The 22,814-nt window shown below is 38.8% G+C and overlaps 1 protein-coding gene and 1 long non-coding RNA gene across 3 annotated transcripts; both read left to right on the top strand.

Annotated features, from left to right (window-relative positions):
* Positions 1-881: 881 nt before the first annotated feature.
* Positions 882-21,282, top strand: SLC30A5 (solute carrier family 30 member 5). 2 transcript variants are annotated; one of them, XM_065739780.1, is made up of 16 exons: positions 882-1,113; positions 1,319-1,441; positions 3,014-3,080; positions 4,019-4,104; positions 5,611-5,698; positions 7,602-7,689; positions 8,871-8,947; positions 11,297-11,467; positions 12,829-13,117; positions 13,564-13,772; positions 15,453-15,610; positions 16,246-16,375; positions 17,543-17,768; positions 19,086-19,312; positions 20,115-20,243; positions 20,843-21,282. In XM_065739780.1, exons 1-16 carry the CDS (start codon positions 1,040-1,042, stop codon positions 21,011-21,013), a joined length of 2,313 nt encoding a protein of 770 aa, XP_065595852.1. In that variant the 5' UTR covers positions 882-1,039; the 3' UTR covers positions 21,014-21,282. The 2 variants fall into 2 exon arrangements, with proteins under 2 accessions (XP_065595852.1, XP_065595853.1); XM_065739781.1 differs by lacking the exons at positions 20,115-20,243; positions 20,843-21,282 and adding an exon at positions 18,147-18,268 and having other exon boundaries at positions 19,086-19,204.
* LOC136050759 (uncharacterized) lies at positions 9,430-9,802 on the top strand. Its single transcript, XR_010622424.1, has 2 exons — positions 9,430-9,491; positions 9,613-9,802. It is a non-coding gene; the product is annotated as an uncharacterized LOC136050759 (long non-coding RNA).
* Positions 21,283-22,814: the final 1,532 nt, after the last annotated feature.

Genomic DNA, 22,814 nt, shown 5'->3' with positions numbered 1-22,814 from the left:
GACAGAGGAGTACACTACTTACACTCCTGATCTCTTCTACATCTTTCCAAGAGATGTCAAGTCTCTCTTAATGTTGTGTAGTTTCCTAGTTAAAGCCTTCTGTGACCCATCTTGAATGAGCAGAAGTAGGTAACAGTTGTCTGGTTCAATAAGACCTATGATGTGCTGCTCATCAGTCACTAGGGCTGACTCCTGTATGTGTAGAGAATGGCACTCACTGCTCCTGGCGCCACTGGAGTCTCCTCAGTTCTTCTCACCAGACCTGCCAGATAACAGTGAGTCTCCACACTCTTCTGATGCAGGAAACCCCTATGTTGTATGCTGCAATTCCCCACTCCACTGCAGATCCTGCCAGCAGTGGACCCAGACGTCTTGATGAGGGATACACTGATACCTGAAAGAATGAACTACGGCAGGTAACGGTGCCATACTGGTTAACAGGCCCACTTAAAAAGAACAATCTCATAGACAACAGAAAGGACAATTCTTTATCCAGCAAGTTCGTTTCAGCCGTCCGCACTCGGGCCGACCCTTCCACGAGCTCCTCACGCCACTACTCACACCGCCTCCTGACGCCCCTTCACTTCAGCGCTTCCACACCTACAAAACTCGTTAACTTCGGAAGCCCTCGTTCCTTCCGCAGTCCGGCGGAACCTCCTCAGCCCCAATCCCGCTCCACCCCCCCCCACCACGGGGCGAGACAGCGCGCCCCCTCCCGGCGAGAGCGGGGCGCGGCGAGCGGCGGTGACGCGCTGCTGGGCGGTGCCATTATGCAGGCGCGGAGGGGGGGAACACGCCGTACTGCCCTCCGCGTCCTTTACACCGTCTCACGCTCGACCCCCACCGTGCAGCAGTGAGCGCTTCCGCCGCGTGCGGACGTGGCCGCCCGTTCCGCCGTGGCGCCTGCGCCCTGGGCGTGCGCGTCGGTGCCGGCCTGTGCCGGGCCTGCCTTAGCGCCCAGCGGGGATGAGGGACACCCGGGGCGGGGGAGGCCGTCCCTGAGCGCCCGTCCTGTCCCGGGCCTGCTCCCCGCCGCGGCATGGAGGAGAAGTACAGCAGCCAGGCCTTGGCCGGCGGCGGCGTGCTGGGGCCCGTGGATGTACCCAGCGCCCGGTAACGGTTGGGGCGGGTGAGGGGGCCGCGGTGCGCCCCGCCCCGGCTGCCTGCATCCGCGCTGCCGCTGGGGAGCGGCCGGCGCCGCCTCGGGGCTGCTGGGGCTCGGCCGCGGTGCTGGGAAGTGGGGCTGCCTCTCGGCGAGGCTGTAGGTGAGGAATGAGGTGCCAGGTCTCCCCGAATGCCGACTGCTTTGCTTTTACAGGTTGACTCGGTATATTGTGCTGCTGTGCTTTGCCAAGTTTCTGAAAGCGGTGGGCCTCTTTGAATCCTACGATCTTCTGAAAGCAGTCCATCTCGTGCAGTTTATTTTCATAGTGAAGCTGGGGTGAGTGCACCACAAGTGAAGCCTTGTCCGCTGCAGCACTGCACGCTTTGATCGCAGAATTCGGTGTTGGTGTCAAGGCGCTGCCTTCCGCCGTGTTGTAGTTCAGTCATGGAGGAAAAGACATAGCAGTGGATCCAGGAAATGCTGTGATTGTAGCAGTGTTTTTCTTTCTCTTCTGTGCTCAGAGTAATTTCAGAAGTTGCAGAATGTTTGCTACTTTAGAATTGATGGTGTTATGACAGTACTGAGTATACAGGAACTCAGTCTGAATTTTCATAAGATGTAAAAGACTTTTTGCTAAAACCTGTATTCTGGTACTTCTTACAAGTTTTAACTGATATTCTTACCTGACTGAGAACTGAAGTGTAGAAACTGATTGCAAATATATATAATCAACCTTTGTTAGGATGCACTCTGCATGATCCTACTGTATGTTCAGCTGATAAGATATGGAAGAGCATTTCTATAATAAACTTGACAGCACTAGTGCGTTTGGAACCTCATTTTTCCCTTTTATTTCAACTTATTTACATTTCTGGGCTTCTTAGCAGAGTATTCCCAAACACCATCATCTTTTTTTCTCCATCACTTACTCTTGATCACAATTGAGGAAGAAACATTGATTCCTAACACAACTTCTTATTCATTCCATATCTAAGGAGGCCTTTGGATATGTTTCTTGCTAACATAAAAGCTGTTAGTGGTATTGTATTAATATGTCTACTAAAAACTTCTCTGAGATCAGTTATTTTGATTCTTATAAACCACAGATAGACTTCTTCAAGCAGAGTGCCAACAACAGGTCAAAGGGGGGGACTATCCCACTTTGCACTGCACTAGTGTTGCCTCATCTCCAGAACTGCATGCAGTTTTGGGTGCCACAACATAAGAAGGACATAAAACTATTGGAGAGCATCCAAAGGAAGTCTTTGAAGGTGGAGAATGGTCTAGAAGGGCACTTGAGGTCCCTGGGTGTGCTGAGCACAGAGCAAAGCAGCTGAGGGGAGGCCTGATGGCGGCTGCAGCTCTCACAGAGAGCGGAGGGCAGCTCTGCTCTGTGTTACAGCAACAGGGCCCGAGGGAATGGCACGGAGCTGTGTTGGGAGAGGGTCAAGTGGGAGTTACGAAAAAATTCTTCATCAGAGTGGTTGGGCACTGGTGCAGGCTGCAGAGGGTCACAGGTCACAGCAGTAAGAGTCTGGAGAGTCTTTGGACAGTGTTCTCCGACAGGGCTTGAATTTTAGGTGGTCATATGTGGAGCAGGGAGTTGGATTTGATGACCCTTGTGGCTCCCTTCCATCTCAGAGGTTCTTCAGGATATTGTCACTGCCTGTTCTCTGAAGAATTCATATGTTTAATTGATTAGAACCATCGTCATCAATTTTTACTGTTATCTGACACAAATAAGGTATCAGGGAAAAAGCAGCCTGCAAATGAGACATTTTAGTGCAGAATACAAAGGAAACTTTTGTAAAGTAAGCATGATGTGTGGAGACACCTAGTTATTTAGTGCTGATATGAATAAAAAGCTGACTGCTAATATATTAACAGAGAAAACTCTCCTTTTAACAGGTCTGCATTTTTTATGGTTTTATTTCAAAAACCGTTTTCTTCTGGAAAAGTGATAACCAAGCGTCAGGTGAGTTGACATGCAGTAATAACATCTTGGTAGATATTCTTCACAATGTGGCACTTAACAGAAGCCACGCAGAAAGAGGAACAAAGGTTAATCCACGTGGCAGATGTCACTGCAATTTCTGGAAGTGTTTAACTGATGTATATTCCGCACTGTAAAGCACAATACACGTTCTTAGCTTTTGTCAGCTCCTGCAGAAGGTATGGCAAAAAGTCTGATCTTAAGCTCCACGCAGGCATTTGTTTTGTGAACTAGATTTTTGACTGTAGCTTAGTCCACACAGCTGACTTAGCAGTTTCAAACAGCAGTTTCCAGACTGCCAGAGTCAAACTGTTCCAGCTGCATGCCCCTACCCAATGAGTGTTCTTTGGATGATGTATATTTTGTAATGGGAAGCCAGCCTAGCTGCTCCGAGCTATGCTGAGTTCCCATTATCCCAAGAATTCAGAGCAGAGCTCAATTTGCAACACTCTCATTTGTAAGAAATAACCTTTTTTCCACTTGTAATGTATTTACAGGAATTTGATGTATCCGTAAATATTTGTGGAACTGAGATTTTAATCTCTTATCTTGGATATTTTATCTGGTTCTAGATATGTTTATCATACACAATAAATAACCTGTCAAAATGCTATTTTGCAAATAGACTTAAATTTTTTCAGCATTGATGTAAAAGGCTTTTCAGAGCAGTCTCTTGAAGATTGTATCAAAAAATCTCATACTGTGTTAGAAAAAAAAATGCTGGTTCATAACGTGCAAAAAACCTAAGCTTACCTGACAAAGTAGGTAAGAAGAAAATAATTATACTCTAAATTTTTCAGAACTTGCAGAGCAGTTATTTTCCTGTCCTTTTCTACAGCTTTTGTGCTAAAAGAATTTTAATATTAAGTTGTTTCTTTTGAAACTGGAGAAAATGATAATAAAATACCTTTCTTTTGTAGTGGATCAAAATTTTTAAGCATGCAGTTGTGGGATGTATCATTTCACTCTTATGGTTTTTTGGCCTAACTCTTTGTGGACCACTGAGGTAAATACGTGTTTATTGTAAATAATGTTTTGTCTTTTTAAACTCATTTCTGTGATGTTTCCCTTTGTTCTTCACTCACCTGTCAGCCCATGGCTTATTTTTTGAAATTTAAAATGAACCTTTAACTTAGTCCTCTTAGTTTGTGTTACTTGGGAAAAACCCCTTACCATTTTCTGTACGTCTTTTAATTTCTTTTATTTGTTGTTCGACAAGATGCCATTGGAATTCTTGATAGTGCTGACACTATTGGTCTGAATGATACAGAAGGAAACCTGACTATTACATAGACTGTGGTTTTCATTGTTATCTTAGTCTCATTTTTGTAAACCCATTAGTGTGTATAACTGTTTAAAAACACAGCTTGACAGCTAGTGACAGTAGTTTGTATTACTCTTCTGGGTGACTAGAATTACTTTCCCTGTTTTTTTGGGGTGGGGACAGTGTTTTAGTTTGTCATTCTATACCTCTGCTGTATTGGAACATAACATTAGTGCACATCTTCCAATTAAAATCACTTGTGCAGTTTGTTAGCATGCAGGAATAAGTAGCAATAAAGAATGACAAAGGTTAACAACTTAGAAGTACATCTTTACTTAGAGGGAATATAAAACAATATGTTAAATTTTATGAATTTGAACCTTTATTGTCTAAACATCAAAAAGCATATCTAAGAAAATTTGGATTTCTTTAAGAAGTACTGTGATGCTTTTCCCAAGCAGAATCAGTAACAAGGTCCCTGGTAGACTTTATTTTTGAGCAATGAACAGTAGATTTCACCCAGGTTGCTTTCTTGTGTTCTTCCCTGGAAGGCTGTTGTTGCAACTTATTAGTCAGCCTTTGCTACCTGAAGGAGGTAGTGTGCGAGTCACAAGCGAGGAGGTTCTGAGGTTGCATTAGCTATTAAATGATCGACACTTCAGTAAACGGGATGATGTCATGTAACAGAACAGGACCTCTTTTTCTGGGAGCCAGAAACTTGATTTTAAAGGAAATTTTGTAATGGGAGTAATATTTCATCTTGAGCAAGTGAGTATCTTGTGCTACTCAAAGGAACTGACAGTTTAATCAATAAATGACAAATTTCGGTCTGTTACTTGACTCTGGAAGCTGTTTTGTGATATGTCTAGCTGTCACCAGTTAGTTACTTTGCTGTTGAAGACAAGCAGATATCACTGAATCACAGATAGAGGGAACCTCTAGAGATCACCTAGTCCAACCCCCTGCCAAAGCAGCTCCCTAGCCCAGGTTGCACAGGTGGGCGTCCAGGTGGGTCTGGAACGTCTCCAGAGGAGGAGACTCCACCACCTCTCTGCAGCTGTGCCACTGCTCCGTCACTACACTGGGAAGAAGTAGGATATGTGGCTTTTGAGTTGTTTAAACTTGCTATTGAAGTAGCAGGATGAATCTCTAACCTTTGTTACTGAAATTTATCTGAAATATATCATGCTTATGAAGCTAACTCCTTCTAAATGGACATAAGTGTTTAACTTTTTTTTTTTTCAATAGAACGCTCTTGCTGTTTGAACACAGTGATGTGGTTGTGCTGTCACTCCTTAGTGTCTTGTTCACAAGCTCAGGTGGAGGACCAGCTAAGGTATTTAAACATGGTGGGGTTTTTTGCCAGATGTAAAAAAATATTTAAATGCTATAAATACTTATCGCTTTACACAGAACATACAGTGTTCTTGACCTGTTTTCATAGTAAATGTGTGGGTTTATTTAAGTTTAGTTAGTGGTGAAATTGTAAGTATACTACCTGAAGTAAGAAGTGGAACAACCGAGGGGAAGCAGTGGGTCAGGCTGCTTGAGATCTGTGACAGCAATCTGAGAGCTTTTTCAAGGTATGAAAGAGAATGTTGAAAATGATTTTTGCACTGCAGCATTCTTTGTAAAGGGATTTGGGGTTCAAGCTGACAGAAAGACATTTATGAATATAGCAGTCCTGGCCTTCAGGCACTGAAGTCAGCAACACAGCTTTTAGATCCCCACCTGTCCTATTCAGTGTATGTAGCTTTTCATACAATTTATTTTCCTGACAAAAACTTATGAGTGCTTTTCTTTCTGTATGTTCTGAGTTCTTGGCCCTGTGTTTCACTTAATCAGAGATCTAATTTATAAGATATCTTCTGTCTGAGTTTCATCACATGCAGTTTCACAAGGTATTCTCTAATTGTGTTCAGCCCTAAATGGAGTGAGCTGATCCCAACACCTAGCAGCCTTGGCCACCTGAATTCAAAAACAGTAATGTCTGCAGGCAGTTTATTTATGATGTCATATACCCAAGGCTGGAACTTTTGCTATGTAAGACAAGGGCTGGCTTCAGTGTTGCCTTGAAATTAAAAAATTCAAGATTTGTCCTGTAACTTCTGTTGGAGTCCCTTATCATTTTTAGTTTTATCTTAGAGCAGTTTAAACAGCCCATTTAACTACTTTGATGCCCTGCCCCCATCACCTTCAAACTGATATGTTTAGGGCATTCAGCTTGAAACTGTTCATCCAGGAGAAAAATTATTTCTCCAACCGTTGACTCTAGTGGTAAATACAGAGCTTCAGAAAAGTTCTTAGATTACACCCAGAAAAGTTCTTAGATTCCACCTTAAGGTGCATGTCAAAGAAGGCAGAAACAAAGGGTTGATAACCTCATCCTCTGAATATTTCAGCCTTATGAACTGTGGTAGAAGGAAGTCACTTGATTTTCCAAAAAAGTAATGTGATGTAGCTGTGTTTGACTTCAGAGGATGAATTGTAATAACAGTTTTTGGCTGTAGATTTCAGGGTTTTGTCAAGATGATGGATACCAAAATTGCAGTTTTCAAAGTAAGGGTAGTGAAAGCTCAGACAGCTGGGATTTTTTTTTTTTTTTAATCATAGAACTGTACAGGTTGGAATGGAGCACTAGAGATAAATCAAATCCAACCCCCCCACTAAAGCAAGTTCCCTACAGTGGGTTGCACATGTAGGTATCCAGCTTTGTCTTGAATATCTCCAGAGAAGGAGACTCCTTCTGTGCAGCCTGTGCCAGTGCTCTGTCACCCTCACTGTAAAGTTCATAATTACTTTTGTCCCTACCTCTGCTTTCTTAGAGCCTTTGTGCAGGTCTGTAGCCCTTGTTTCTCCTAAGACAAAATGCTACAGTCTATCGAGTAGATCTTGTTTATGACTTATTGATACTACAGAGTATTGAATCATCAGTCTTGAGTAGGTATACATTCTGGCTGGAAGAGCTAGACTGTTAAGAAAGAAAGTCTGAAGTTTTCAAGATTGTCTTCTTTCTTATAACAGTCATGATTTATTTATGCTGAGTTTTATAGCAAATCTAAAACTAGAACAAATAAGATTGTCAATGTCAGCTTTTTCCAAAAATGTTTTTTTCTCATGTTTTTCTTTTTGAACTAAAGGATAATTGCATTGGGAGTGGGAGGGGGAATCTCCTAGAATTTTTTTAATCAAACTGTTGCGGGATGTTGTGGTGTATTAATTATTTTCTTTTTCTCCAGACAAGAGGTGCTGCATTTTTCATCATCGCTGTCATCTGCTTACTGCTTTTTGATAATGATGACCTTATGGCTAAAATAGCAGAACATCGTATCCTTCTTGCTTAGCACAAGTGTTCCTTATTAATGGAGTAGGGACAATAGATTAAGTTGAGTGAACTATATCACATGTATTTATATTTTTCCCATTGGAAATTTTATGAGAATGCTGTCGCATAAGATTTTACTTTCCATATAGATACTGGTGTGTGTAGTCAAATGAATGCCATTGCTTGGTTTGTTGATAAAATCTGTAACTGTGCTCTAAGTTCAGTAATTAATTGCCACCTTCCCATTTGCACATATCAGACCACTGTAGATAGTTAGACAGCTTTTAGATTAGCTTTCATTTTTTATAAAATTCAATACAGAATGGCTGCAGCCCGACTGTGTGCAGTATATGGTTGGCAGCCTAGCTGACAGTCTTTCTTGTATAATGAGAAGAATTGTTTGTATGCTTTGTAAATGCAGTACAAGTGCCAGAACAGCTTCTAGGCTGAAAAATGATGTGAAGTAGCATGCAAACAATCCAGTAGTTCTGAAGTTTAAACTGCACATGGAAGCTGACTAACATGTTTTTAAAGCCACTGAGTAAATTGGATGTGATTTTAAACTGAGTTTCCAACCGGTCTTCTCGTCACAGTAAAGTGTGGTGGGGAAAGATTATGTATCTAAGGATGGGAAGTAACAACACAGTCATATAAACGATAATAAGTTGAAGAGTGAAAGAGTGAAATAAGTTGAAGAGTATCTTAAGAGTGAAAACATGGAATTACCGATGCCAATGATATATTCAGAAATAGTACTGATTAATCAACCAAATTTTAAGTAAGTTCATTGTTCACGTGCCCCTTAGAAGTAGTCTTCCCAAAAGCTACCACCGGTGGAGTACTTGTTGGGTTGTGCTTGTCAATTGCTCTTAGATTTCTAAAGTTTACATGTTCATAAACTAAAAATGTGTAGATCATATTCTAGACACGTCACTGTTTTAGTGCTTTTAAGTTTCAGTGCAGTTGAGTATATTTTTCTAAATCTAGTTGCCAAGATTAACATAAACTCTGTTTTATGGCTCCTATGTGGAAAACATTTTCATCTTTCCTGAATTTTAAGGATCTTCAAAACTTGCAAAACTCAAGTTTGGTTGCTTTTGATGTCAGTGATCTTTTAATACCTCTATCTGTGTTTAGCATTTAAAAAAATCATCACATGAAACGCTTCCTTAATTTTATTAAGCTGAGGGACATCACGACAGCGCTCTTACACATGTCCTGTATACAGTCATTGCTTTCCTGGGTGTTGCAGATCACAAGGTAAATAACTTATTTTAGTACATTAATACGTACTTGAGTTTTGCAGGTAAAAATTTCTGCAGCTCAGAATTTGAAATCAATAACAAAAGATCAACACTCCATTCACAGATCAGATCTGTATCAGCTCTGTGAATCTGAGGAAGAGCAAGGTTTGGTTTCATTTAAGCCCATGCAGAGAGTGAACCAGAATGTAGAGCAATCTAGTCCATACAGCATACTTGTATAGCTGATAAGGACTTTCCTTAATATACAAGTTGAAAAGCCCTGTTAAAATTATCATAAAGCACTCTATTTATAATCAGTGTTTTGGACATCTGTAATGCATTGCATACAAGATATTTGTTACTCAGTTTTCCAGTCTATGTTTTGTTTCTGCTTTATCTTTTCCCAGTGTTCTCCTTGATTTAAGTGGAATTTGAAGGCACAGGTTCTGATGCTTCTTATTAGTTATCCTGCTGTAATATGTGGGAACTGTAAATCAGAGTCTTGTTGCTAAATTTGGTGCATTGAGCAGTAAAAGAGATGAAAAAAAAATCTAGAACAGGTTCATAGGTTCATTAGGTTGGAAAGGACCTACAAGGTCATCTAGTCCAACCATCCTCCTATCACTATCCCTACCCAACTACTAAATCAAATCCCTATTTTATATATCCCTCTACTAACAGCTGAGAAGGTTTTACTCTCAGAATAAGTTTGATGTCTGTGAGACTGGTTAACTGCAAACATCAAGTGTGATCTAAGAGGGATGTTGTGTGTGGAGTGTCTTATATTTGTTAATAGAAGACTCTTGAAATATTCTGAAGAAATATGATACAATGCAATTAATGGAATGAAAAGGTTGTGAAAGTATTAGAACAGTGCCAAAGTGATGTGACTCCTTTGAAGACAGTGTGCTTTCAGTGCTTTTCTTTTTATAATGCAAGATGTTCTAAGTATTACTAAGGTATAATAATATATCCTGCATTGTTGCTTTTATTAGAGTAACAGTTAAAGCAGGCCTATCCAGCCATCAGCTCACAAGTAACACACAGCCCAGCCCAGTATGCATTGTGATACATTGGCTAAACACAGTCTTGTGAACATCAAAAAATAGGTATCATTGCTCTCCATTTTGATAAAAGAATTTGAAAATAGGTTTCAAGATTGCAAAAACAAAAAAAAAAAATTCATCAATTTTTGGTATATTTGCAACGCCATTTTCAGTTGACATGAATACATTACCTGTGAATTTTTACATGGAATGCATAGAGTTGCAGTCAGATATTTGACTCAAAAATTTGGTCTTGTCTTTAGTAGATTTTTATAAGCCTTCTCTTACCAGAGAGGAATATCCTTCCCTAACCAGTCTTGCCTCATTCATTGCTTTTTGGAAGTATGCATATTTCTGAACTGCTCTTGCCATAGACAAAGTACAGGAAGAGTAAAATTTCATCAGAAATGAATGTTCTCTGATGAACACCTTGAGACCTCACTAAGAATTGCAACTGCTGCCATCAAACCAAAATGTTGAATTATTTGCACAAAAACAAATCAAATAGTCCACTACTTCTATGATTTTGTTGCTCCCTTTCTAACAAAAAATACTGAAGATTAAAATAAGTTTTGTTACTTGCATGCATTAACTATATTGTACATTTTTCAAGGGCTGCTCTTAAAGTAATGCCTCCTATTTTATTATGTTGACCCAACACCAGAGGAAGATGGTGGTATGGCAGTAGAAGTTGAACTTTCCCACCAGAATTCCATTGCCAGATGGCAGCAGAGGAGCAGTCTGTCAAAATGGCATTGGACATATGCACATGAAGCAAAGCTGTGTCACTGAATTCCTTCACTTGGAAAAAAAAATGGTACCCATTGACATTCACTGATGCTTGTCAAGCATTTTTGGAGACCAAATAGTGAGTGTAAGCACAGTGAGGTAGTGGGTGGTACATTTCAGCAGTGGCAACGGTGACAGTGGGTCACCTCCACAGGTACAAGGTTTTACAAGTGCAGTATGCAGGCTTTTGTTCACCATGGTGAAAATGCATAGTGAATGATGGTGACTGTTGAAAAATAGTGTTTCATAGGTGAAAATTTGTACTATCAAACAAATTATTGGTTGTCCTCTCTGCATCTGTTATAGTTTCCATAGAAATAAATAGGAGGCATTACTTTTGTAGGAACCTACATATTTTGTATACATCCTCTTCATTCAGTGTGGCCCAGGCACGCCTAAAGGTTGGAAACCCCTGAGGTAGATGAAATATATTGTCTTTGTTTTCCATTGATAAGGAAAGCAAATCACTTTGTTTGGAGCAACGAATTAGGCTCATGGGGAGTGTTGACAGGATCTCTCTTTGCTTCCAGGGAGGAGTACTGCTTCTAGTACTGGCATTGTGTTGTAAGGTTGGTTTTCACATGGCTTCTCGAAAGCTTTCCGTCGATGTAGGTGGAGCCAAGCGTCTTCAAGCTTTGTCTCATCTTGTTTCTGTACTTCTGTTGTGCCCATGGGTCATTGTCCTCTCTCTGACAACAGAGGTAAGATAGGAAGTGCATGTTAGAAAAAATACATCATTTTTTGTAATGCTTTTGCTTATGAAGTGACACTTAATATTTTAAATGAAAGATTTAGAACTACCAAAGTCGTTTTCTTTTTTTTTCTTTTTTTCTTTAAAATTTCCTCCTAATATCTAGCCTAAATCTTCCATCTTAGTTTAAAATCATTCTGCTTTGTCCTATCGCTATCAACCTGTGTAAGTAGTCATTCTTTCTCTTGTTAATATGCCCCCTTCAAGTACTGAAAGGCCACAATGAGGTTTCCCTGGAGCCTTCTCCTCTCCAAGCTAAACAAGCCCAGTTCCCTCAACCTTCCTATGAGGAATAGGAGAGTTGCTTGAGCCCTCTGATCATCTTAGTGGCCCTCCTCTGGACCCATTCCAAGAGCTCTGTGTCTTTCTTGTGCTGGGGGCCCCAGGCCTGGATTCAGTACCCCAGATGAGGCCTCAGAAGAGCCAAGTAGTAGGGGGACAATCATCTCCCTCTCCCTGCTGGCCACCCCCTTTTTAATGCAGCGCAGGTTATAGTTGGCCCTCTGGACTGCATGCACGCACTGCTGGCTCATGCCCAGCTTCTCATCCACCAGGACCCCCAAGTCCTTCTCTGCAGGGCTGCTCTCCAGAATTTCTTCCCCCAGCCTGTATAAATACCTGGGATTGGCCAGCACATATGCAGCACCTTGAACTTGGTCTTGTTTAACCTCACTAAGATCACACAGTCCCACTTCTCCGTCCTGTCCAGGTCTCTGGACGGCTTCCCTTTCCTCGAATGCACTGACAGCACTGCTCAGCTTGGTGCCATCTGCAGACTTGCTGAGGGTGCACTCAATTCCATCATTGATGTCACCGATAAAGATGTTGAACTTTTTCTCCTTTTACATGATAAACATTATTTTATATTTCTAGCTTCAAATGCATCCTGGATTGTTTACTAACTTTGTGCAGGGATTAATTACTTTAAATGCATGGCTCTTCCCTCCCTCCCCTTCCAGTAGAATATATACAGTTTAAAAGACATGTTCATTATGCCCTCATGATTAGGGATAATGGAACGATGCAAGCATGGCATTTCACACAGCATTGCTTTTAAGCACATTAAAGCTTTAAATAAGATACAGATTATTAATTAGATACAGATAATTAATTAGATTTGTCTTTCTCTAGTTTGATTATTTTATATGATTTTTGGTTTATGGTTTTATATGATCAATTTGAAATACAAAAGTACTGATGGACTGATGAAAGGATTTTTAATGAAAGTGAGCTGGATTTAATGCTGTATTCACAAGTGGTATAATGGTGAATAATCCTGTGTGAAATGTTTTTTTGTTGTTGTTTTTGCAGAGCAAAGTCGAGTCTTGGTCTTCTCTCATCATGCCTTTCGTAACAGTCATCTTTTTTGTTGTGATTTTGGATTTCTATGTGGAGTCTATATGCTCTGTCAAGATGGAATCTTCCAAGTGTGCTCGATACGGATCCTTTCTTATATTCATTAGTGCACTGCTGTTTGGCAACTTTTGGACACATCCAATAACAGACCAGCTTCGAGCTATGAACAAACCAGCACACCATGAGAGCACAGAACATGTTCTTTCTGGAGGAGTGGTAGTGAGTGCTGTTTTCTTCATTTTATGTACGTATTCATATTTCTCTTTTAAAAAGTTTATTATCCATGTTACTTAGAAGCCGGTGAGAAAATAGCAGTATGCAGAATGCTTTTGAATGATTTTGTATGGATTCTTTTGGGTAAAAAGAGCATGCAACTTTGTGCCCTCTTACTGTACAATAATATATATATATTATTATTATTATTATATTATAATAATATATTTATTTATATTATATTTATATGTATAATATATTATATATATATAATTATATATATATATATCTGTTGAGGAAGTAATTAATCTATTCTTACTTAGTAATGAAATGTAATGGTGAGCCTTAAGATGAGGTTGATAATCACTTTACTACCTTGTAATTTCATGTGATCTATGACTATCTATGATATAACAAATTGCTTATAAGTTTCACAGCTATTTTATAAAAATAAAAACTTCAATTTTTTCCTTGCAGCAGCCAATATTCTGTCCTCCCCCTCCAGGAAAGGGCAAAAGGGCACCCTTATTGGCTACTCTCCTGAAGGCACTCCTCTGTATAACTTCATGGGTGATGCAATACAGCAGAGTTCTCAGTCATTACCACGTTTTATTAAAGAGTCATTGAAACAGATTCTTGAGGAGTATGATTCTAGGCAGATCTTCTATTTCTTGTGCCTAAATCTGGTAAGTCTGCATTTGTTTTTTTTCAACTCTGTTATACGGTATGAAGAGTTATTCATCAAATGATTCCTGAGATTGATTTGTTGATCATTTTATGTTTTAAGGAGTCCTTCGTACTGTAGTTGCATTAGAAAGAATCTTAAAATAGAAGGTTCTTAAGCTAACCTTACAGTAAGCAGCAAGTTCTGTTGATTTGTTATCACAGTGGAACACTGATTCTGTGTGTAACTAGTTTACTAGCAAGTAAATGCGTGTACAGTGATAAGAATAGCAGGATCTTGTTCAAGATTGAGGTACCTCAATGTTACCAGCTGATAAGATGAAACCAAGGAGGCCTTCTTACCCATGGATGGCAAAATAATAAGAGTGGGATTGAGTAATGTGATTTTGGAGCAGACAATTTTTAACAGTTTTTATTTCTAGCTCCTCTGCCTTGAAGAAGGAAAGGTCGGGCAGTAAGCAAGACTGAATTTGCAAAGATCTCTGTTCATTCCTTGGCAATTACACAAGAGAATAGGGGCTGAAAAGTGAACTACCCATTAAAACTTTTAAGGAATTGCATTGTGGAATTTGAAAGATGAGAGAAATAGTATACAGGCAGACCAGTTAATAAAGAATAATAAATCATAAATCCTTCTGAAAACTAATTTCTAAGATTGAAACAGTCAACTAATCAGATACTTTTTTTTCTTAAGGATCAGGAATACTAGGATGTAACCAGTAATAACTTCAGCTTCATTTTTAAACAAAATGTGGGTTTGCTTTTTTTTTTTCCTTCTGATTTAGAATCTGTAGCAGAATTGCTAGCAATTAATTTGGTCAATTACTAGCATATGTATTGTTACGTAATTCAGCCCCTCAGATGCTGATACTTCATTCTTTACAGATGGTGCTTAGGCTAGTCTAACAAGAAGAACTTTCATTAGATATTTATAACTTGTGAAACAAGTGCTTGTTAATGTACAGACTTAGATCACAGAATCCCAGAATGGCTGAGGTGGGCAGGGACTGGTGGGTCCATCTGGTCCAACTTCTTCTCAAGTAGGGACATCCAGAGCAGGGTGCCCAGCTCTGTGACCAAGCAGGTTTTGAAGAACCCCAAGGAGGAGACTTTACAGCCTCAGGGCAACTTGTGCCAGTATTCAGCCACTCACACAGTTAAAAAGTGTTCCCTTTAAATTCAGACAGAATTATGAAAAATATATTCTTTCTAGTTCACTTGAACCTTTTTTATTTTTTTTAATTATTTACATTGGCTCTTGGAAATAAGTCTGTTAGTAGCTGCCTTGAGTCTTCCATTTAACTGCAAGAGCTAGACCTGTTTTGCTCGTCCTGACGTTTTTTGTAGACAGTTTATGCAAAACATGGGTAAAAGCATTGATTTTGACATTCATGATAGGTAAGATTAAAGTAGTTACAGTGTTTAATAACAGTGCATATGTTTTTGTCTTCATAAAACTCATTTAAAATTCTAAGTGATAACTTAGATTTATTTATGTACTCTTACATCTGTGGCTTTTAGAAGGGTTGGTTCCCATGGAGAAAGAAAATGGTCTGAAAATAGTTGGAGTAATATCTTTTGAAAACTAGGAAACATTCCATTAAGTGGTCTTCCTGCTAATCACCAAGACATTAAATTACAATTTAATCTTCCAGAAAAACTTAAACTCCTTTTCATTTCAGGCTTTCACTTTTGTGGAGCTTTTCTATGGAGTATGGACCAATAGCCTTGGTCTTATATCTGATGGATTTCACATGCTTTTTGATTGTTCTGCATTAGTGATGGGGCTTTTTGCAGCTCTGATGACAAGATGGAAAGCAACTCGCATATTTTCCTATGGGTATGTATATTAACTCCATTAAAGACTACCTGAAAATTTTTCTATTTGCTCATTTTCAAAATATCCAACTGTAAAGATATGTTCAGGATGCTTTCAATCATGCATGCTTCTTTGGTTTTTTTGCTGTGTCTTGTCTCTGTTCCATTCATGTTCGTGTCATTGTACTGTTACCCCAGCAAAAAAAAAAAAAAAAAAGTGTGAGATTTGATTACAAATAAATCAAATGATCCTACAAATAAAACTTCCACTGAAAATAGTGTATAGAAATGGACTCACTGTATATATGTACATGTCATAAGAATATGTTGAAAATGAATGTTCGTGTGAGGATTTCACTTGCACTCTTGTGATTAAAAGCTGTTCAGCCTGAAGCCCTACATGTACTGTGTATATTAAAAAAAACTTATGTTATTAAAATTTTGTGCTATTGACTTATGAACAGTTGCAAGCTAGCCACCTATTGGTCAAAAGCAAACAGCCAAGACATTAAGGCCTGATTTCACAGGTCTAAAGAAGAAAAAATATATACCAAAGTTGTATTAAATATGTTACCATTTACTATATTATCGCTTCGTAATTTGTGCAGGATACTCAGTCGTTACTCTCAAAAGCACTTATGTTGTTTTGTTTTTCAGATATGGACGTGTAGAAATTCTCTCTGGTTTTATTAATGGCCTCTTTCTGATGGTAATTGCTTTCTTTGTTTTCATGGAATCAGTGGCCAGACTGGTAGACCCTCCAGACATAGACACAAATATGCTAACTGTAAGTTTTATTGTTACGCATACTGTTTTACAGTTAAGTGTTTGTTTACTTTGATCTTTAGAAGGAAAAAAAAAAAAAAAAAGACTGAAGTTGCATGCTCAAGAGATCAATGCTGCACCTTGGCTCTTTAATGCATAATTACAACTTTAAAGTACAAACCACATCTTATTTTAAATATGGAAATATATAGTGTTGAATATAATTTATTTTTAAATTTGTTTTTAATTTTTTTCAAAGATGTTATAATTCTAATCTTTTTAAACGGTTGTCTTTCGGTAACAACCAAAAAAAAAAGATACTAGGAAAATAATCTGTACAAGACAAAATCTGGCTCTGCTATTGAGTATACCCACGTCAATTACTACAAAAAAGGCTTTTGTATTTTTCTCTGAGAAACGACAAAAGTTAGCCAGGATTTGTAACATGATAATGATTGTATTGCTGTGGCATAAGTAATCATGAAGCTGTTGAGTAGTTAACAGTGCCTGTGTCTCACTACCTTCCATACCCTCTCCAGGGGCTCCCTACTTAAGTTTTCAGGCCTTCATTGCTTTCTTCCAAACGGCTGTAATTTATTTTCTTCAAACTAAATTTTTAAATTATAGATTTCAGAGAGTCTAAACCTCTATTTATCATACTTGTAGTTTCACTTTTTTTTTTCCCTCATACACACGAATTTGTGCTCTCTTTTAGCCATTTTGGTAACAAAGATTTTTGTGTAGGTAAAATTACATGTGTGCTTTGCTGGATTTAAGGCCTGATAGCTCCTGAGCAGCATTTGATTAACTAGAGTATTAGCTAGAATTACTCTACTGCAGTTTGCAAGGTTTTCAAGAGAAGAGTAGAAGAATGTGTTGAGAGAAAAAAATTACAACCAGTAAAGCGGTAGTTGTTATCTTCAGTTAACTACAATTTTAGATGAGTATACATGTCCAAAATAGGTTTATACACTTCCTTTTTTTTTTTTTCCAATGAATGAGAGCAACACAAAGCTTGTAGCCAATCCACTTTCTCATTCTAGAATTAAATAAAAATAAATAAAAGTTATCACCATCTCATGACATATGGGTATTGAGTGTTGCATTTTGATGTCAGTCATTGGGTGGCATTTTGGGATGAACACCCAGGAATGTATAGTGAAATTAAGTACTTCTCTCCCTCTCACAGCCAGTCTCTGTTGGAGGGTTGATCGTAAACCTAGTTGGTATCTGTGCCTTCAGCCACGCACACTCCCATGGGGCTTCTCGTGGAGGCTATCATTCACATGATCACAGCCATTCTTACCATGGACACAGCCACAGCCATGGACATGGCCATTCTCACAATGACCATGGGCACAGCCATGGACATTCCCATGTGTCTTCTGGAGGAGGCATGAATACCAACATGAGAGGCAAGTATAGAGTATTGTAAATGGCATATCTAGTCTACAGCAGACTTCAAAGTTTTTTAGATTTAACCCCAGTACTGTGTATCATTCTTAAAATCTCCCTCCAGGAAAGGCCTGGAAATCAAGTAACACTGTATACATTTATTTCTCAAGTATTTATTTGTAAGTGAATTTAACTTTAAGAACTTGAATTATTTTTTCACGTGGCTTTCTCAGATGTGGGTGTTACACAAGGACCAGTACAAAGCATTAATCTGCAGTCTTTGTTAATATTAGTAACTAGTTGTCATAAACCTGACAAAAAAACCCAAAACATTTCTACGTTCCATCTCAAAATGAAAGTAGAATGTCTCGTCTATAAAGTTATTGCCATACTTCTAGGTATCATGTTACAGCTGGTTGTAAAAGCCCTGGGGGAAGTGATAAAGAAGCAGAAGAGCAACTGCAGACCAGCAGTCTGGGATATGAAGCAATATGCTTCTATTTGTGATTCAGAAGATAAGGTGGTAAAGATGAAATTTTCTTTTCCATGTCTAAAGTTGGAAGCTGAGAAGGGCAATATATATAAAATTATAGAACAGCTACTTCTTAGAATCTTCTTACCTCCCAGTTAGAAGGTAGTTCTTTGCCAATTATATCACTTATAAAAGTCTATAGAAGAATGACATTTTGTATAAGCTTGTTATAGCATAAGCATTTAAGATAAGAGTCTCCTTTTTTATAATTATTTTTACATCAGTCATTTGTTAAGTTGACTCTCCTGTTTTCAAGCATTGTATTGTAATGCCTGCCCATCTCTAAAACTGTTTAACATCCTTTTAAATCCTGGCAGCTTGTAATTACTAGTCTTACATAGAATCACATAATTTTAGGGGTTGGAAGGGACCTCCAGAGATCATCTCATCCAATTCCCCTTCCAAAGCAGCTCCCTAGCCCAGGTTGCACAGGTAGGCGTCCAGGTGGGCATTGAATGTCTCCAGAGAAGGAGACCCCACCACCTCTCTGTGCAGCTGTGCCACTGCTCCGTCACTGCACTGTGGAGAAGACCCACTAACAAAATAAGACTATGTTTGTATGTGGTTTAATCTGTAAATGTCTGCCTAGATTATTGTAATGTAGAGTGAAAATGCTGTCATACTGAAAATGTTGATTTCTAATTAAATACTGGTTAAACTAAATGTTTTGTTTCATTTTGCAGCAGGTGAGGCAGGTGGCTTGAGGAAGGCTAATGTCATGAAAGTGAATGTGATGCTAATGAGCATCTATGTACATTTTAAGCGGAAGTGTTCCCCTTAATCACTCAGTGTATTTTGTTTTCAGGTGTGTTTCTGCACGTGTTAGCAGACACTCTTGGCAGTGTGGGTGTTATCGTATCTACCACATTTATTCAACAGTTTGGATGGCTGATAGCTGATCCCCTTTGCTCTCTTTTTATTGCTACGCTGATTTTCCTCAGTGTTATCCCACTACTGAAAGATGCCTGTCAAGTGCTTTTGTTGAGGATACCTCCTGAACAGGAGAAGGATCTGCATGCTGCTTTAGAAAAGGTTAGAACTCCCTTCTTAGCCCAGTTTTTTATGCTACTGCATTGTAGACAGCATCTCTTTCGGCCACCTGGGTCAGCTGTCCCTGCTGTGTCTCTTCCCAGTTTCTAGTCCACCCATAGCAGACTTGCTGGATTGGATTAAGGTGGGAAAAAGGGGAACTCTTGACAATCATACAATCACAGAATGGTTTGGGTTGGAAGGAACCTCAGAGATATCTTCTTGCGGCTCCCCTATTGCAGGAAGGATTGCCAACTGCTACATCAAAAGCTAAAGCAGGTTGCCCAGAATCTACAGCCTGTGTTCAACAGCCAAAACACCAGCTTGTTATCAACACTGTTTTGGCTATAAATCCTAAACAGAATATCATGCAGGCTGCCAAGTCCCCTCCAGGCAAAGATCAGTTTCAAAACATGATGAATTATGGAATTACATTTCTGAAAAATGTACAGCTATGATAACTGTACAGCTGCCTGTCCTGGATAACAACGTAGCAGATGCCCTGTAAAGTGGCTTAAAGCCCAGACCAGAGTTAATCTGTCCATAGGTGTTACTGAGACTCCAACAATTGTTTCTATTCATCCCTTTTCACACTGCACTCTGCTGGGTTTTCCTTTGGCTTGTAAGGTCTAGTGTTTGACAGTAGCTTTATGGCGTCTAGGTTCTACATTAATTCTCCGTGACCTGGCTAGAAATGCAGCTTTGTTTCCCTCTGGAACATTCGTTATCAGTGTGCACCTACATGTACAAGTTTAAAATGTGTTTGTTTTTGAAAATAATTGTTGCTAATATAAATTCTTTACAGATTCAGAAAATAGATGGAGTCATATCCTACAGAGATCCTCATTTTTGGTGTCATTCTGCAAGTGTTGTGGCAGGTACAATACATGTGCAAGTGATATCGGATGTGATGGAACAGAGAATTGTACAGCAGGTAAGGTGCAAAGTTTTTATGTTTTTTTTTCATGCTATTTCTTGCTGTGCAGTACTGTTTTTGTAAGCTGTTATTTAATGCTTCAGAGCTGGCCTCTAATGCTGTATCTCTCCTGGGCTGCTGTCATAAAAGTGTTGTTTGCTAAAACTTGTCTCAAAACGAGCAAGATTAAAAACAAGAGAGTTGAGGGAAACATGGATAGTGAAGTTATATCTGCTGTGAGAAAGGCAGGAGGAGGTTAGTTTCATGTTTCAAAACAAGCAAACCTACATACTAACATGGGTTTGTTACTGACTTGGGGGTTGGACCAGGTGGTCTGTAGAGGCCCCTTCCAACCCCTGTAATTCTGTGATTCTGTGACTTTGTAACATCTTAAGTGCTTTATTCTCAAACTCCTTCAAAGGTTGTTTACTTCTTTACATGGACGAGTTGAAAATTTGCAGAAATTGCAGAGCCAGCCTTGTATGAAGCTAGTCTTCACTCTTCTAGAAAATTGAAAAGCTTTGTGATGGTGCTGTTTTAATCTGCAGTATTTCAGAGTGAGAATTGAGTAAGTTATTGCGAGTTGCATATAAGTTTAATGTTTATGTTATATTCAGGTTACAGCAATTCTGAAAGATGCTGGAGTAAACAACCTAACTGTCCAAGTGGAAAAGGAAGCTTATTTTCAACACATGTCCGGCCTCAGTACAGGATTTCAGGATGTACTTGCAATGACTCAACATCTAGAATCCATGAAATACTACAAAGATGGTACTTACATAATGTGACAAAAACTTTTTCTAGCCAAAGGGTAGATGGTAATGATGTAGGATTCCATGCCTGTATTATTTCTGTCAGGGGATATTGCACATACATGTACAGAAAAATGTACTATACTTTTGATTTTTTTAAGCATTGTATCTGTATTAAGGTTGGATCAAGATGCTTTTGTAAAGGAAATAAGGACTATGATATTTGCTGTATATGTGAAAACAATGGAAATCCTAAGTACTGTACGTTGTGGTGTTCATTAAACAGACATTTTACCACTGGTGGATGAACTTCAATATATTCCATACGTTCTCTTAAGTATGGAACATCATGATTATAAATTTATGTTAACAGTAAGAAAGTGAAATAGTTTCTGTCGGGCTACAAACAAAATCAACTGAAAAATACTTTTCTTTCTTCCAAAAGTAGTTTGAAGACTGAATAAAAAAGATTCATGTTTATTATGGGGAGTAAAAACTAAGCTAAATTCAAAGGCGAGTTTTTCCCAGAGTTTGTTAGATAATAGATAATACACAGTTTTTATACTGTGTCTCTTCATCCAGTACTGATTTCTAAACTTAATTTTACTGCAAATAGATGTTACCGTTTTAAATTTATATGAGATTATTTCTTAAAGGGATAAATCCACATGTTAGTGGTGAGAAACTGGAAGAAAAGAATTGCAGACACTGTATTGTTTTCTAGAAGGACTAAGAATCAAAAAGCCTCTCTAAAAAAAAAAGTACTTTTTTTTTAATAACTGCAAACTCAGTAGTCAGAAGCAAAAATCTTTGCTGCTTGTGACTTGGTCATTGCTAAACTGTTATTCAATTGCTTTTTCTTCTTTGAATTGTGTTCAAGATAAGCTGTGGTGATTGAATATCTAGCTAGGCAAAAGGAAGTCTTCCATTCTGGATAGGCAGTAAGTGTATGCTTGAGCTATTGGATTTAAATATATATATGTATGAAAAATCAAACTGTACCATAATACAGCTGCAGATGCACTGTAGCAAATTACACTGATTATATATTACCCGAGGAAGTCGTCCAGTTTTAGAATGCCACACTCTAGTAGTATGAGGCTTGGTAAGCTATTGAAACAGGCCGTAAATTGGAACTCACTGATTGGAGAGGATTTATTTAAGAAAGAATGAATGCATTCTGGGGTCTTGGAGAAGACAAATCTCTCTTTAGGGAAAACCTATTTACAGCAGGCATAATATATGCCTTCAGAGGCAGTTACCTTTACATCTTCCTTTACCTCCTTCCCTTGCCTGAAAATTCTTAAAAACTATCCTTGAAATTCAGGAACCAGTTCAGTTGTTGGCAAGAGTGAGTACATATTTCATAATTCTGTGTATCACAGCAGTCCTATTTTTTATTCTGCTTTCTTGTTCTAGGTATTTATATACCTGTGTGTCATAATAGAGACTTAATTCTTGATGTTAGTGAAACTACGTAAAGTGTTGTAGAACTTAACTGTATCAGATCAGTTTTAGCAGCAATGCCCTCTGAAATATCCCTAAGCAGTTCTGCCTGTGATCAGTCTGTATATACAAACTGGGCTGTTTCTCTTCTAACTTTTCTAAAAGTATGCATTCTGTTCTGTCCTGCTGGTGCTGTATTTGTCTCATACTGCAGATTTTTGTTTTGACTTGAAAAACTGGCCAGAAAGCATCTAAAAGTCGCTTTGATATTGGTTTGTGTAGTGAGTCTTGATCATCCTGAAGTCCCTCGTTTCCCAGGGTAGTGCTGCAGAAGCAGCAAGCCTCCAGAGAAAGGGTTCAGGCTCTCTATAAGGTCTGAGATAAGTGTGCT

This window comes from Cyrtonyx montezumae, unplaced genomic scaffold, assembly GCF_038088225.1.
Source record: "Cyrtonyx montezumae isolate F1298 unplaced genomic scaffold, pur_monq_1.0 scaffold_25, whole genome shotgun sequence".
Lineage (NCBI taxonomy): Eukaryota > Metazoa > Chordata > Aves > Galliformes > Odontophoridae > Cyrtonyx > Cyrtonyx montezumae.
Note: the sequence above shows the minus strand (reverse complement) of the source record. Positions and strands in the feature narration are given on the sequence as shown.

Excerpts from the sequence above, each read along its gene's own strand:
- SLC30A5 (XM_065739780.1), top strand. The coding sequence starts at position 1,040 with ATGGAGGAGAAGTACAGCAGCCAGGCCTTGGCCGGCGGCGGCGTGCTG. Across the intron at positions 1,114-1,318 it reads GTGGATGTACCCAGCGCCCG|GTTGACTCGGTATATTGTGC; the intron begins GTAACGGTTGGG and ends TTGCTTTTACAG. Across the intron at positions 5,699-7,601 it reads CAGGTGGAGGACCAGCTAAG|ACAAGAGGTGCTGCATTTTT; the intron begins GTATTTAAACAT and ends CTTTTTCTCCAG.